Source organism: Crotalus tigris, unplaced genomic scaffold, assembly GCF_016545835.1.
Source record: "Crotalus tigris isolate CLP2741 ecotype Arizona unplaced genomic scaffold, ASM1654583v1 scf7180000017871.4482833, whole genome shotgun sequence".
Taxonomy (NCBI): Eukaryota; Metazoa; Chordata; class Lepidosauria; order Squamata; family Viperidae; genus Crotalus; species Crotalus tigris.
Window position 1 is genome coordinate 4,337,909 of NW_024096690.1, and position 16,701 is coordinate 4,354,609.

The 16,701-nt window shown below is 34.7% G+C and overlaps 1 protein-coding gene across 6 annotated transcripts in view; it reads right to left on the reverse strand.

Annotated features, from left to right (window-relative positions):
- The window catches only part of GADL1 (glutamate decarboxylase like 1), a 197,225-nt gene that overhangs the window by 53,179 nt on the left and 127,345 nt on the right, over nucleotides 1-16,701 (reverse strand). For all 6 annotated transcript variants that reach the window (XM_039343759.1, XM_039343760.1, XM_039343761.1 and 3 more), the window contains 3 exons: nucleotides 15,798-15,914; nucleotides 12,512-12,576; nucleotides 11,377-11,458 (listed from right to left, as the gene is read on the reverse strand). In XM_039343759.1, coding sequence (XP_039199693.1) covers nucleotides 11,377-11,458; nucleotides 12,512-12,576; nucleotides 15,798-15,914 — 264 coding nt within the window. The remainder of the gene's footprint in view (nucleotides 1-11,376; nucleotides 11,459-12,511; nucleotides 12,577-15,797; nucleotides 15,915-16,701) is intronic.

Below are 16,701 nucleotides of genomic sequence, written 5' to 3' on the forward strand. Positions count from 1 at the left end.
AAATTTCTAAAAATCTTTAAAAAAAATTAAAAAAATATAAACCATTAATATATCTAAATACATTACCTAAGCTTATAAGATAATTAACAATAATATATATGTAAAAAAAAACAAAACATAGATATTAAAAAAAGAGAAAAAAAATTACTTAAAAAGAAAGAGAATAAAAGAGAAAAGAAAGAGGAAAAGATATATATATATAAAAAAGAAGTAAAATAAGATGAGATAAAAATATAAGGAAAGAGAAGAAAAAAAAATACAATCTATAAAATATTAAAATTTATATATAGGTAATTGAAAACTAAGTAATATTTTTTATATCCAACTTATGTTGTATAAAATCTATCCATTTTTCCCATACCGCAAAAAACTTCTCTTGCGATTGATCCTTTAAAAAAGCCGAAATCTTTGCCATTTCTGCCAAATAAGAAACTTTAAAAAACCATTCTTGCAAGGTAGGCAAAGATTCCTTCTTCCAGTATTGCCCTACTAACAACCTTGCGGCTGTGATTAAATTTAATATCAGTATAACCTCCTTAACATCACAATCAGTAACAATACCCAACAAAAACAATTGTGGGGTAAGTTTTACCCTCCTTCTAAAAATTCTTTGAATATTTCACCATATCTTAATCCAAAAAGCTTTTATATTTTTACACAACCACCAAATATGATAATAAGTAGCATCCAAACAACCACATCTCCAACATTTAGGCTGTAAGTCAGGATACATACGAGACATTTTTTGTGGATCAAGGTGTCATCTATAAAACATTTTGTAAAAATTCTCCCTTAAATTCTGGGCTTGTGTAAATTTAACATTCCTCACCCAGATGGTTTCCCAAGTGTCTAGTAGGACTGGTTCACCAAAATTTTGTGCCCATTTAATCATACATCCTTTAATTAGTTCTGGTTCTGAATCCAGTTCTACTAGCACCCCATAGATTCTCTTAGTATGAGTTCGCCTTTGGTCTTTTACTTGTTTAAAAAGATTTTCATCTTCTCTAAGCAAACCCATATTACGATCTATCTTCCATCTATCCACTATTTGTCTATACTGAAACCATGAATATGTAATATTTTCATGTGCTAAATCTTCCAAAGATTTTAACTGCCAATTTTTACCATCCCATCTGAGTAATTGTGCATAAGAAACACTATCCATCTTAACTCCTCTCCTTATCCCCTCTATCGCATGCCAAGGTATAGCCCATAATGGTATTTTAAAATCACTTTTATAATATTTCCTCCAAACCCGAAGTAAAGAAATCCTTATAATATGAGATTTAAAAACCCGGTCAACTTTTTTATTAAAAATTAAATAGGCATGCCATCCAAAAAGTAAATCCCAACCCTCCAAGTGGAGTATTTCTACATTTGTTAAATTAACCCAGTCACTAAGTAATGTTAAAGCCACAGCATCATAATACAATTTCAAATTCGGTACCTTGAGTCCACCTCTCTCACGAATATCTTGCATAATTTTAAGCTTTACTCTTGGTTTTTTCCCTGCCCAAATAAATTTATTGATACCTTTCTGCCATTCATTTAAGTTAACCTCATTCTTTAGGATAGGTATCATTTGAAATAAAAAGAGAAACTTTGGCAGGACATTCATTTTAATCACCGCAATTCTTCCCATAAGGGATAATTGCAACTTCTCCCAATTTTTCAAGTCTCTTTGTACCCTGACCCACAACCTTTCATAATTATTTTTATACAACTTTGCGTTAGAAACAGATAAAGTGACCCCAAATATTTTATCTTATCAACAACTTCAAAATCTGTCAAGTTAACCAAAGTCTGCTTATCCAAATTAGTCATATTTTTGGGTAATATTTTAGTCTTATTATTATTAATTTTAAATCCCGAAACCCGTCCATATTGGTAAATCAATTGTAACAACTCTACTACAGAATAGGTAGGTTGAGACAAGGTAACCACCAAGTCATCTGCAAAAGCTCTTAGTTTATATTCTTTTTTATTAACTTCTATTCCTTTTATTTCCTGGGATTCTCGAACTTTAATCAGCAAAATTTCCAAAGTTAAAACAAACAGTAGTGGTGACAATGGACATCCCTGTTTTGTCCCTTTTTCTATTGTGAAAACCTCTGACAAGCCCCCGTTAACTATAAGTTGTGCCGTTTGTTTTTGATATATAGCACCGAGAGCTTGTAAAATTTTTTCTCCAAAATTCATATCCTCAATTAATCTTAACATAAACTGCCAATTCAATTGGTCAAAGGCTTTTTCAGCGTCTAAAAATATCAGTCCTGCGGAAACTTGGTTATTCTTATCTAAGTATTCTAGTAAGTTAATAATTTGTCTAACGTTATTCTTCATATACCTGCCAATTATAAAACCCGTTTGGTCCTTATGTACAAGCTGGTGGAAAACCCTCATAAGCCTATTGGCTAAGATTTTTGTAAAAATCTTATAATCTACATTTAAAAGAGATATAGGTCTATAATTCTTTGGTAAAGTAAGATCTTGATCTTCTTTTGGAATTAAAGATATGAAAGCTCTGCCCCATGACGGAGGAATCTCTAAACCCTGTAATATATTATTAAAAAGCTCACATAAAGGTTGAATCATCTCTTCTAACAAAGTTTTGTAATAAATAGATGTCAAGCCATCCGTACCCGGTGCTTTACCTAATTTTAATTCCTTAATCACTGTCACAATTTCCTCAGTGGTAATTAAACCATTAATTTCTTGTTTCTGATCTTCTGTTAATTTGGGAAAGTTGGCTTCACTTAAATAATTATTTATATCTAAAGTTTGTACATTAGTACTCTTATATAGTTTTTGATAATAATCTAAAAAAGATTTCTTAATCAACTCCTTCTGGTACACCAATTTACCTTTATAATTTATTTTATCTATAATTCTCTGTCTCTGTTGCTTTCTCAATTGATAAGCCAACCATCTCCCTGGTTTGTTGGCATTACAAAATGTATTTTGTTTCATATACAATAAGTTAGTTGCGGTTTGATCAGCCATCAACATATTAAATTGTGTTTTGAGCAATTTTATAGATTCTTTAACCTTTTCATCTGTGGGATTTAGAATCAGAGATTTTTCTTTTAGTTTAATCTCATCTTCCAAATCCTTACGTTTCTGAATCTGCTTTTGTCTCTGAGCACTATTCATTTGTATCAAAATCCCATGCATGAAGGCTTTACCTGCATCCCATACCATTGACATTGAAGTTCCTTTATGCATATTTAAAACAAAATAGTCCTTTAAATGTTCTTTTAATTTTTGAATATTCTTTTCTTGTCTAAATAAATTCTCATTCACCCTCCACGATCTCCTCTCCTCTTTTTCATCAACCAACTCCATCCAGACTGGACTGTGATCTGTCAACGTCCTAGGAAAAATTTTTACATTCTTTACCCTAAAATATAAATCAGTTGTAATAAAAAAAAAGTCAATTCTTGAAAAGGATTGATGTCTATCTGAAAAGAAAGTAAAGTCTCTCTCCTCCTGGTTGCGTTCACGCCAGTAGTCTCGCAGCTCCCAGTCCTCTTTCAAGTCAAAAAAAGCTTTGGGTAGTTTAGCCTGTTTAAAAAAAGTGGAAGATCCTTTTTTATCTCTTTGTATATCTAAGACACCATTCCAGTCTCCCATTAATATCACAGATCTATAATCCAACAAAGTTAATTTCTGATGCAACAATCTATAAAATTGTTCCTGTTGTTGGTTTGGTGCATACAGTCCCACTATAAGTATTTTCTTACCATATAAACCAACTTCAATCATAACATATCTCCCTTGAGAATCAGATTCTACCAAACAGGCTGATAAGTTTTGCTTAACATAAATAACTACACCCCCTTTTTTCCCCAGGAGCTGAAGATACAAAATGAGATCCCAAACGAGAATTGACTAAATATTTTTGATCTTTAAGTAAAATATGTGTTTCCTGCAAACAAATAATATCATTATTATGTTGCTTTAAGTAGTGAAAGATTTTCTTTCTCTTATTCGGGGAGGTAAGGCCGTTAGCATTCCAAGTCAGGAGCTTACCATCTCCCTTAACCAGAAGCCTGGAGAAGACTGCCTGAAGGTCTGCCATTGAAGAATGTGTTGCAGAACTCTTGGGTCTTGCTCCTCCCACCGGCAACAAAGCACTTTCTTGGAGAGATTCTTTAACTTCTTTCTTTTGTTGTTCCTTTTCCTTGCGTCTATGTGCTGCACGGGTCATTCTTTGCTCTTTGATCTCTGTTTGTCGCAACCATTCCGTCTGTAACTTTCCAGCAGTCATCACACCTAATCCTTCAGACTGCTGTTCCGCCTCTTTAGCATCCAGAACTTTCTGCATCATGGATGACGATGAGCCTGCTCCCAGGACCGAAGTATAAAACTCCTTTGCTTTAGCGACTGTGTTAAGTCTATAACGCGTCCCCGCATGGCTCAAAACAATACCCATCGGAATCTCCCATCTGAATGGCATCATTCTTGTTTTAAGTTCATTGGCTAAAAAAGAAAAGTCTTTTCTATTTCTTAAAATTTTAGATGGGATCTCCTTTAAAATGATAACATCTTGAGCAGCAATCTGGAACCTCTTATTATAAAAAGCTTGTATGATTTCATTGTGCAGAGATCTCTTTGCAAAATAAATCACAACATCTCTTGGTAAGTTCTTCTGTTTTGCGACCCAGGAGTTAACTCTGTAAATTTTTTCCACTTCTCTACGTAATCCATCTTTCTCCCTATTCAAAACGATGACAAGGTCATTAACCACAATCTCTATCAAATCTTGATTCATATCCTCTTTCAAACCCCTGATTCTTAGGGCATATTCCATTTCCCTATACTGAGACATAACAATATCATCTTGTGAAATTTCCATCTTTTTTTCCATACCTTCAAATTTATCTTCCAGGATATCAACTTTGTCTGCGACCTCTTCCACTCTAGAATCAAGCTTCTCAACCACAGAGGCCAATCCTGATAGAGCCGTAACTATATCTTGCCGCAAAATAGTGTAATTCTGCTCTAAGAGATTCTTCATTTCTCCTCTAATTTGAATTTTGTTCTGATCAAAAAGCTCCTTCATTTCCCCTTTAGTTTCAGATTTGTTCTGATCTAGAAGCTCCTTCATTTCCTCTCTGATTTGGGATACAGCATTTCCCATTATATCTTTCATATCTTGTACAGATAATACTGGCAAAGGAGGAGAAGATGGTGGTGTAGCTTTAGGTTGTTGTATTGGTAAGATTGCAGGAGAAGAAGCCACCTTAGGAACTGTAGGAACTGCTTGCCTCTTTGAAGCCATTTTTTTAAAAGGATCTTGTTCCCTCTTTCTTCCTTCTTGAAAAAAAAATACTAGAATCCTCAAAAATTAAAAAGGAGCAAAGGAGAGTCCAAAAGAAACTTTAAAACCACAAAACCACTTTCAAAAAAAAGTTTAGAAAGTTTAAAGGAGAAAGAGCTATATAGTCCATTACATTCCGTTTGACTCGCTTCTTTCCAGAAAAAAAAGGGCACTTTCAAATCGCCATTTTACTTTCACTCTCCAAACCGACAAAGAACAAAAGAAAAAGAAATCAACATAAACTAAAAAGCAAATAAAACTCAATAAGTAAAATCCTTTATCCGGCTCTGTCTGCTTTAAAAGTCACTCACCCGATCGTTTTAGGTGCGGAGATGGTAGCGGCGTTTCGCTTTGCTTCCGAAGAAGCAAAAACAGCTGGGAGGCGGAGATAACACGAACTCCGAGGGAGCTCTCTTTTCACCCCCCAAAAAGAAAAGTCCTGGGGGGTTTAAGAGGCTCTACCTCTATTCGTGTACTTCTCTACCCTCTCCCTTTGCCCGGGAGGGGATTTCGAGCTGATATATGCTGTGCTCAGCGGTTCTGACGCCGTCCCAGGAGGACGGCTACAATGTAGCCGCCATCATCGACGCTGACCACCGGAAGTGGTTTACATTCTTGAAGAAATCAGTCTCAATAAATACAAGGACTGCTAGATTAAACAGACCATTTATTTGACTGCATTCACCCTTAATGCTAAAACTGAATTTGGTTCATTTGGCTTGAGCGTAAGTGTATTGTATGAATTTAGCCATCATTGTCTGTAAAACAGACAATGTGAACCCAGCCAAAATAAGTATGCTTTCTAGACTTCAGGTACTCATTATCCAATATTGCTTTACTTTTAAACTCTGCTAGAATTCTGAATCTTTTTCCTCTGGAAAATAAAAATATATATTATTTCACATGGTTGCAAAACTATGCTAAATATGAGTTAAGTTTCTATTCTAAAAAGATTTCCCTTCCTACTGCTTATTAGTTTTCAGAAATCAAGAATTTCAAGGACATTGCTTGCTTTTATAGGAATGTTTACATTCTCATCATCTAATGTCATCTATAAAATCCTTTATACGAAACCCTAATATGTTTAATATAAGCCATTGTGAAATCTGAACTGAATAAAGCTATATGAACAAAAAAACAAAGTTATAAGTCAGAAGTGTTTTTCACATATTGTGAAAAGAGATTCAGACCTGAAAGAAAGAAGCTTCTAAGACTTCCTGTAACTTCCCTAGAGAGATTGTAGTAGATATGAAATACCTCACAACTGAACCCTAATGGTAAAATTCTGATTATGCAGGTTTTATTTAAATAACATGTGCATTTTTATATAAATAATGTTTGGACTTTTGAGAAGCATATGAATGCAGAGTGAGTCTCATAGAAAAATTCATACAACAGGACATGAGAAAGATGCAAACAAAAGATCAGAGGTTATGAATATAATATTTAATCTCATGAGATCATGTTGTTCCTTGAAATGAGGCACTTGATACATTAAAAATTGCTGACCCCAGTATAGGCAATGACTAAACAATTGTTTAATTCTGAATATATAATAATAATAGTAGTAATAATAATAGTAGTAAAGTTGGAAGGGACCTTGGAGGTCATCTAGTCCAACCCCCTGCTCGGGCAGGAAACCCTACACCATTTCGGACAAGTGGCTGTCCAGTCTCTTCTTAAAAACTTCCAGTGTTGGAGCATTTACTGCTTCTGGAGGCAAGCTGTTCCACTGATTAATTGTTCTCACTGTCAGGAAGTTTCTCCTTAGTTCTAGGTTGCTTCTCTCCTTGATTAGTTTCCACCCGTTGCTTCTTGTCCTGCCTTCAGGTGCTTTGGAAAATAGCTTGATTCCCTCTTCTTTATGGCAGCCCCTGAGATATTGGAATACTGCTATCATGTCCCCCTTGTCCTTCTCTTCGTTAAACTAGACATACCCAATTCTAGCAACCGTTCCTTATATGTTTTAGCCTCCAGTCCCCTAATCATCTTTGTTGCTCTTCTCTGTACTCTTTCTAGAGTCTCAACATCTTTTTTTACATCGTGGTGACCAAAACTGGATGCAGTATTCCAAGTGTGGCCTTACCAAGGCATTAAAGAGTGGTATTAATATTTCACGTGATCTTGATTCTATCCCTCTGTTAATGCAGCCTAGCACTGTGTTGGCCTTTTTGGCAGCTGCAGCACACTGCTGGCTCATATTTAGGTGATTGTCTACTAGGACTCCGAGGTCCCTCTCACAGTTACTACTATTGAGCATGGTGCCACCTATGCTGTACTTGTGCATTTGGTTTTTCTTGCCTAAATGTAGAACCTTGCTTTTTTCACCATTGAATTTCATTTTGTTAGTTAGTGCCCAGTGTTCAAGTCTGTCCAGATCCTTCTGTATCTTAAGCCTGTCTTCTGGAGTGTTGGCTATTCCTGCCAGCTTGGTGTCGTCTGCAAATTTGATGAGTTCCCCATCTATCCCTTCATCCAAATCGTTGATGAAGATGTTGAAGAGCACTGGACCCAGAACAGAGCCCTGGGCCACACCACTACACACTTCCCTCCATATAGATGCAGTTCCATTGAGGACCACTCGCTGAGTACGGCCGGTCAGCCAGTTACGGATCCATCTGGTAGTGGTTCTGTCTACCCCACATTTTTCTATCTTGTCAAGTAGTAGGTTGTGATCTACTTTATCAAATGCCTTACTGAAGTCCAAGTAAATTATGTCCACAGCATTCCTCTGATCCACTAATTTTGTCACTTGGTCAAAGAATGCAATAAGATTTGTCTGGCATGATCTATTTTTGACAAACCCATGTTGGCTTTTAGTAATGACTTTGTTTGCCTCTAGGTGTTCGTTGATTCGTTGTTTGATTATCTTTTCCAGGATCTTCCCAGGTATTGAGGTCAGGCTGATAGGTCTGTAATTTCCTGGATCCATTTTTTTTCCTTTTTTGAGTATGGGAACTACATCAGCTCTTTTCCAGTCCTCTGGTAGTTCCCCTGTGTTCCAGGATCTTTGAAAAATATAGTTCAGTGGCTCCGATATCACATCTGCCAGTTCCTTGAGAACTCTGGGGTGTAATCCATCTGGTCCTGGCGATTTGAACTCATCTAGGCTGGACAGGTGCTCACTAACCATTTTCTTGCCTATCTTAACTTGTGTTTCTGTTTTGTTTTTTATGGCACTATTTTTGATAGGTTGGTCTGTTTTTTCCCTTTGTGTAAAGACAGATGCAAAAAATGAGTTAAATAGTTCTGCTTTCTCCCTGTTGCTTGTCACCTTCTTGCCACTTCCACCCACTAATGGACCAATCATTTCCTTCACTTTTTTCTTGTTTTTTACATGTTGAAAGAAGCTTTTTTTGTTATTTTTGACTTTGGTCGCAAGCCTTAGTTCATTTTGAGCCTTGGCTTTCTTCACTTCATCTTTGCAGGCTCGGGCTATTTGCACATGATACAGAATAAATATGGGAGATAATAAAGTAGTTCTCATTTAACAACATAAAATTGATAACAGAAATCCTGTCATAAGAGATAGTCATAAGTTGAAAAAACATGTGATTGTGACATTTAGCAATGGCAGTTCTGGCAATTCTAGTTGCCATTGTTAAGCAAGAACCACATAGGTTATTAAGTAAGGATCTCTCATAACTGCGACTTGCAACTTCCTGGTGGCTTTTCTGAAAGCTGACTTTGATGGAAGCAAGTAGGCAAGAATACAGTGACAGCTGCTTGGTTGTCTAATTGTAACTACGATTCAATAGGTGCCATGGTAAGTTTGAAAGTTCATTGAATGCATAGTCAGTAAATGAGAACTGCCTTTATATAGATGTAGGAATATAGATATGTTCAAATGTTTTAATCTATAGTTTCAACCTACCCAAGTTACCATATTCAATGAGAAGAAATGCAATAGTCCTACTTTTAATATGTAGAGATTGTCAGGCTGTCTATCCCTACTTAATAGGTTAGAAAAAGCATTCTGTAACTAGAGAGTCAAATTGTTTTATTATGAAAATATACATGCTATTTTTATAGTTTTCAATTATAAAAAAAGTTAAGATTTTCATATGATAGTGAGAAACTGAAGAGTATATATTGATTGAGATTGAAATTGCATAGCTAAAATGGATGATAGTGAAAAACAAATAAGCTAACTAGTAAGAACTAATTAGAAAAAACACAAATAAATAAAAGAGAAGAATCTGAATCTAGCAATATGGAGGCAGTCATTATGAGTTAGCTGTATTAAATAAGTTGATTTCAGAAATATAAATGATCTATAAGTCATATTGGTCTGCACTTTTAAGTTTGTTTAAGTAATTTTATTGTGAAAAGCTGATTAACAAAAGGAAAAGCAAGGTTGCATATTATTAACATTTATGTAAATTATATGCAGAATATATGTCCAAATGCTGAATTAATAGAACCAAATTTGGTACATATCAACAATCTCAAACATGTTAATGATATACTTCATGAAATACATATATGAAATGTGTATTCACACACACACACACACACACACACACACACACACACACACATGTATGTACAAACAGGAAGACACCTTAATTCAAATTTGCAATGACAGTGCTGTTTCAAGAGAAGCTTGTTTTTATTAGAATTTGTGGGAACCATTGTGCTCTTCTCTAGCACTTCTCATCATCAACACAAGAAACAGCCAGCAATTATTTTTGAATACATTATTTGGCCAAGTGTGATAAGGAATTTCTCTCTAGTGTAAAGGTGCTAAGCAACAGAATAATGATAAACCATCATCATAATACCAGTAACAGGGGGAGTAAAGAAGATAATAATACTTCAGCCATATTATATAGTAAATACACATAGACATTAGACAGCATTGTGAGAATTAGGTGTTCAGCAGAGTGATGGCACAAGGAAAAAAACTGTCCCTGGGTGTAGTTGCTTTGGCATGCAATGCCCTGTAGCACTATCCTGAGGAGAGGAGTTGAAACAGTTTATGTCCAGGATGTGAGGAGTCTGCAGATATCTTCTCAGCCCTCCTTCTGACCCATGCAACATACAGGTCTTCTGTGGAAGGGAGTCTGGTTGCAGCTGTTCTTTCTGCAGTCTTAACTATCCATTGGAGTCTGTGTACCTGTCCTGTTTGGTTGCTATTCCAAACCAGACAATTATATAAGTACAAATGACAGACTCAATAAGTCCTCTTTAAAAGTAGTTCCTGGGGCAGTCTGAACTTCCTGAGTTGACATAGGAAGAACATTTTTTGTTGTACCTTTTTAATGATGGTTCTAATGTTAAGTGTCCATTTCAAATACTGTGAGATTACAGAACCAAAAAATTGAAGGACTCTACTGCTGATTTTGTGCTGTTGAATATAGTAAGAGGAGGTAAAATAGAAGGGCTCCTTCAGCTCCAGATTATTACAGCTGCACCACAGCGCCAGTTGTTCAATCTCCTGTCTATGTGTGCTTTAAAATGAACTTACTAATTTCATTTTTTCTCCATCTATGTGGTCCACATATTTTCCTATTTCAATCAACTTAAAACAGTGTCCTCCCTCAACCAAGAATCTTATATATTGTCAAAATTTGAAATATATCCCCAGTTCCAAAAGTTGCCTACTTCTTTGTTATGGTAAATGTAAATACTGTATTCACTTGTGAACTTTAATCTAATCTAAGAGCAAATTTTGCTCTTGATTATGACACTGTTGATCATATAATTTAATAACTACCTTGTTTAGCAACATTTGTAGTTATGACATTGATGAAAAATAGCTTTGTGACCAATCCTCACATATGCACTCCCATACATCTCTTTTTGCATTTTTAGTTTTAATCATAGTTTACTGACCTTCAATTAGTAATCAATTTGTTGATATATGTGTGTAATTTATGAAATATAAGCTATATTGATAAGCTATTGAGAAAACTGAACTTTTAATTTATAAGCTACTGCAGAAATAATTTTTTTGTACATTCCTGCTGTTTTATACCATGTACTTGGAAAGCTAATGGAGGAGTTTCTGCTCTCTTTTTTCCCTATGTAGCAGAATAAAATGGACTTACAGAATTGTCTTTCACCAGAAGTGCACAACACTGGATTCCTGCCATAAGCATCTTATGAGGATTCCATGCAACAGAAGTGGCTCTATAAAAGTGAGAAATGAAAGAAAAATGTTTAATGAGAAATTAAAATTAAAAATTAATTAAAAATTAATTAAAAATTAATTAAAATTCATCTTCCATTTCAAATTGCCTTTATTTTAAAGTATGTGCATAAATATACATATAAATCATTTAAACAGAAATTTCTCTTCATTGTTGAGTTGACATGCACACCGTCCAACCTTGAGTTGGCAGAAAAAAAATACAAACTGAAATTTACTATTCCCATTACTAATCCTTCTCCTCACACATTTCTTTTCTTTCCAGTTGCTGCTAATCACTGACCTTTCTTCCAACATAATGAAAAACAAAGCTTAATAGCTTTTACATGTCTTGAGGCTGCCGTTGGATGGAACTGTAATAACGGAAGAAATACCACTTTAACCCCAATACAAAGAGGATTTTGATTCATGAGCAGGATATGAGATAGAGCCCAATGCGAAAGTTCCACAACCTCAGTCATTCCTGGCCAAAAGAGTCTCCATGTCATGAAGATATGGCAGGAAATGTTTATATCACTGATATATGTAAAGAAAGGTCCACAGATCAGAGGAAAAAACCCTTCACTTTAAATGGGAAGTGGTTGATTTCTAATTCAACGAAGGGGGAATCTGTGGACTAAAGAAATCTCCACCAACACTGTACTGAAATTCAGCTAGAAATTATTAATATTTGATCATATGACTGGGAGTTTTTGACAAACATAAGCAGTCAAATAAGTATGTTAATCCTTTTTTTTACAAACTTAAATGTCAGCTACACAGTCACTTTGAACTGCGAGATAAGCAGCATATTTAATAAATAAATAATAAAAATAAAGTAAGTAAGCAATAACAGAAAGCAGGAGGAGGGAAGAATCATACGTTTAAGTCCCACCCCTTTCAGTAATGTCACAAATCATTACTATAGACACTGAAATTCCCATAGGGCATTTTTTTAAAGCAACACCAGACTGCAGAGATGGTCCAACTTAAAACAGCAGAATGTACAAAATTTGATTCGTAAGCTACTTAATTTCCAATTAAAATGGATGTACCTGTGGATGCCATGAAGAAGCTTGCGGTGCTTCCTTGACAGCAAAGCTGAGCCTCCCCATGATGCCTGTGGAGAAAAATCATTCATTAAAAGTTGTAAGGTAGGCTGAGCTGAGAGATAGCAACTGATACAGAGTCACCCAGTGAGCTTCTATGACTGAAGGTAGACTGAAACTGGGTTTCCCTTGTCCTCAACTTTTACACTATACTGGTTTGAATCTCTTAATTTGGCACTTGCAATATATTCAAAAGATTAAGCTACATGAATATTTTATATTCATATTCACATTCATTATTCTTATAAATAGCAATCATAAATGACAATGGCAATGATAAATTGTTTAACAGATGAATGGATGGACAGGCCATGATTCCAAAATGTTCTCCCAGAAGAAAATTCTGTGTCTGTCTCATCCACAATTCTGATAGAGAAAGATAGAGAAAAGCTGTTAAGTGATCCATTGACCTATAAATTCTTCAAACTTTTTTTTGTAATTATTCATTCATTTTGGTGTCAGATAAGCTGGTGATGATAGGAACCAGGTGCTCAATCTGTAAACAAGAAACTAGGAAAGAGGAAAAAAGTATGGATCTAGAAATCTTTACATGACAAATTGTGTAAATTAATATAATCGTATAAATTGTGTAAATTAAGGATAAGAAGAGGTGACCTAGAACTCCAAAGAGATTGGCAAAATGGCCAGGGTAAGGAAACCTAAGAATTGTAGGGATGTAGATCAGGAAGATGGATAAAAAAATGCTAAAGAATTTGGGAAGCGGAGAAACTGTTTTAAATTTCTGAGTAAATGAAAGTTACATCTTTATGGGCAGGTTTCTAAGAACAATAATATTTTCTGCCAGAAGTCTTAAAACAGAGCAAGAAACATTTTGATGCTACAAAAGTTGCTGAATGGCAGAACTCAATGGCAAAGGATATTAGAGTTGTCATTTAGCAGCTGGAAGCAAGATTTCCATATCTTAAAGATATAGTCTCACATGATATCATTCTCAAACATTAGGATCTCTGTCGAGTACCAAGAGAAGGACAACACATCTAATAACTTTTTATCTCTAGCTTAATTGCTCTGCTGCCTAAATTGCATGGTAAGTTTGTAAATACAGATTTAAGTAAAAACTAATCTACAATCCTATAACATATCTAGAAAAAAATTCTACTAAATTCACTCGGGATTATATCAGAGTCCATTCAAATGGTATTGCCCAGTTAATAAGCTGTGCTGACATTTTGTTTCAAATGGACTAAGGTAATAACTAACATCCTATTGGTGATATGAATCTGCCTCCAACCATTACAGATTTGGCACATTTTATATAGCTTTTTCTCTGGAGGCTAGAATGGAAAAGAATAATAACTTACAGTGGAGGTAGCCTTGCCTCCAAGACATTTTCCACATCTTTGTATCTTTAATTTTGTATAAGTCTTTACAAAAATTATTTAGGAAATGAAGAAAGTTGCTTTCTTATTAACTGATAGTAAATACTATCTCTATCACAACTATATCAGTAGCTAGCTTGAAATATAATACTAAGAAAGCAATTTATTTTTAGTTCCTCTGAATGATTATATCAAAAGAAACAAAGAGACTTTCAAAATAATTATTATCAAGTAAACAAGGGATCATAAACTCTGAATATGAACCTCTGATTTTTTTTTCTGTTAATTCACCCACAAGAAAAGCAGAAAATTAGTGAATAGCAGATATAATGGCATCTAGTTCATAAAACCTTTATATATTTATCTCACTTACTTTGATTTCCCAAAATTAACATAAATGGTATGCAGGGAATTCTATCTTTTTCACTCACCCTCCTGTGTAAGCGGAAATGTACACAAACCAGTTTAGAGTCTGGAAACACTAGGTAAAAAACAATTACACAGAGTCCTCATAAATGAAAAATAGCTGCTATTGAAATCTAAGAGTAATTCTAGATAATCATCTGAAATAACTCAATACCCATTAAATAGTAGGATGCTACACTGGACTAAGATCAGTGATGCAATTAATCAGCCTCATGTTTGGCTTCTGACAGCATAGTTTGGGGGTTTTAATTGTGTTCATTACTTCATTTAACAGCAGACATTCTTCTCCTAAGAGGAAGAAACAAATGATCAGATTGGAAACGGTTCCTACCAACACAATAGCTCCTTAGGCAGAAGGGAAATGGGTGACATTGACAAGAGAACATTCTGAAGAGGCTCTACATGCAAATCCCCTAGGCTGCTTTATGAATTCTTTTTAGTTTTTAGCTGCCTTGTGGATGGAAATAGAGGACCAGTCATTTCTTTTCTTTTTCTTCCTAATTGTGTATATTGGATAATGAGAGGATCTGTGCTGCTCAAGGACAATCTCTCCCTCCCACTTCACTGGCAACCTTGGATATTTCCTTCCTAGTACCTGTAAACAAGAATTGTTTAAAACTCATACTAACATTAATTTTGTTATGGATTGTTACTTTTATCTTGTATTGTTAATTGCCCAGAGTTGATTGATTGATTGGAGAAATATAAAAACAAGGCAAGTTGTTATAAAAGTAAGTAACAAATAAATAAATGGCCCGCTGCAGACACCATAACAAACTGCAACCTTGATTATGGCTCTTGGGGAAAACGTGGGGTTGCTAAAATGCTGGAATCATTTTCTTTGGGAAAGAAAGGAAAAAGATAGAAAGGAGGAAAGGGGGAGGACGAGAGATTGTCCAGAACAGGAAAAGCAGTCTAAGAAAAAGTAGTCTAAGAAGTCCATCACTTAATAATGAATATTTTAATAGAGTAAATAAAGCAATAAAGTAGTTAACTGGTGTCTTCCAATTGGCACTGCATCTCCAGAATTTCTTACCAAAATTAATTCTGGAAGCTGTCTTCAAGCATGGTTGATAGATGTCTGTTTTAGAAAGGCTGCATTAAACAATACTAAAGTCAACATAATCTTCCATAAAATCTAAAATATTTATAACTAATTAAAGCAAGATAGTTGACAAAATCAAGGCATACTGTATAGCAGCTATATTCTTAATCTTGGGGTGGAAAATTTTACACATTGGGCAGCTTACCTTTCCACCAAAACAGTGCTCTCAGTTCTTGGGGAGAAGATAGTATTTACAAAAAAAAATAATAGACAAATAACATTATGTTTCCAGAACTCCATTAATTGAATTAGAAAATATTATCCCAACTTTTTCTCATCCTAATTTGTGAAAATACTTCTGTGAGGAACAAAAGTATGAAAATAGATGAAAAAAAATTCACTGCTATTAAAATTAACTTACATCAACATGCAGCCAAAGATTGTATTTTTCACATATATCAGCTATCTCGTTCAGAGGATCAAATGCTCCCAAAACGGTGGTACCAGCTGTAGCACTGACAAAAAATGGTGCGGACCCCTAAAGAAATAAAGATTATTTACAATTCTCTAGAAAGTATATTACAGTGAATATAGTGAGCTTTAGAAATCTATACAGAATTAATATTCCTTATATATTACATTTTTAGCAAAAATAATATTAACAGCCAGCTTCCTTCCAAAGAGATGACCCTTAAAATTACGTATCTGAAGCCTGGATGAATAAAATATACAATGTCAAATATCTACTGGAGTTATCAGTGCTCTGATAATCCAAAGCAAGCCAATTCTTTCTTTAATTGGAGAGTGTATCTCAGATTCATACAAACATTATAAAACTTTTTTTACTCACTTGATTAATCATCTGCAAGCTCCTTTGTAATCCATAAAGCAAATTTGTAGTTTATTCTATTTTTAGTTTAGTTTAGTTTACAGCAGTGGTTCTCAACCTTTCTAATGCCGCGACCCCATAATACAGTTCCCCATGTTGTGGTGACCCAACCACTTATACATCACTGGGTGCCAGGGGCCTGGCCAAAGAAAAGGGGGAAAAATGGCGGACAGCCTTGTTTGGCGACCCCCGTGAAATGATCATTCAACCCCTGACGCACAAGTTGAGAACCACTGGTTTACAGAGAAAAAGGAAAATGGTTGTAGAAGAAAAACCATTTAGTTGGCAGAATTCTTGAAACTTCATCCTTTTTTTAATGAATCTTATTAAATAGTGAAAAAAGTTAAATATTTGGGTGTATATATTACAGATTCTAATGGAAAATTGTATAAAAATAATTATGAGATACTATGGGTAAAAGTGCAAAAGGATTTAA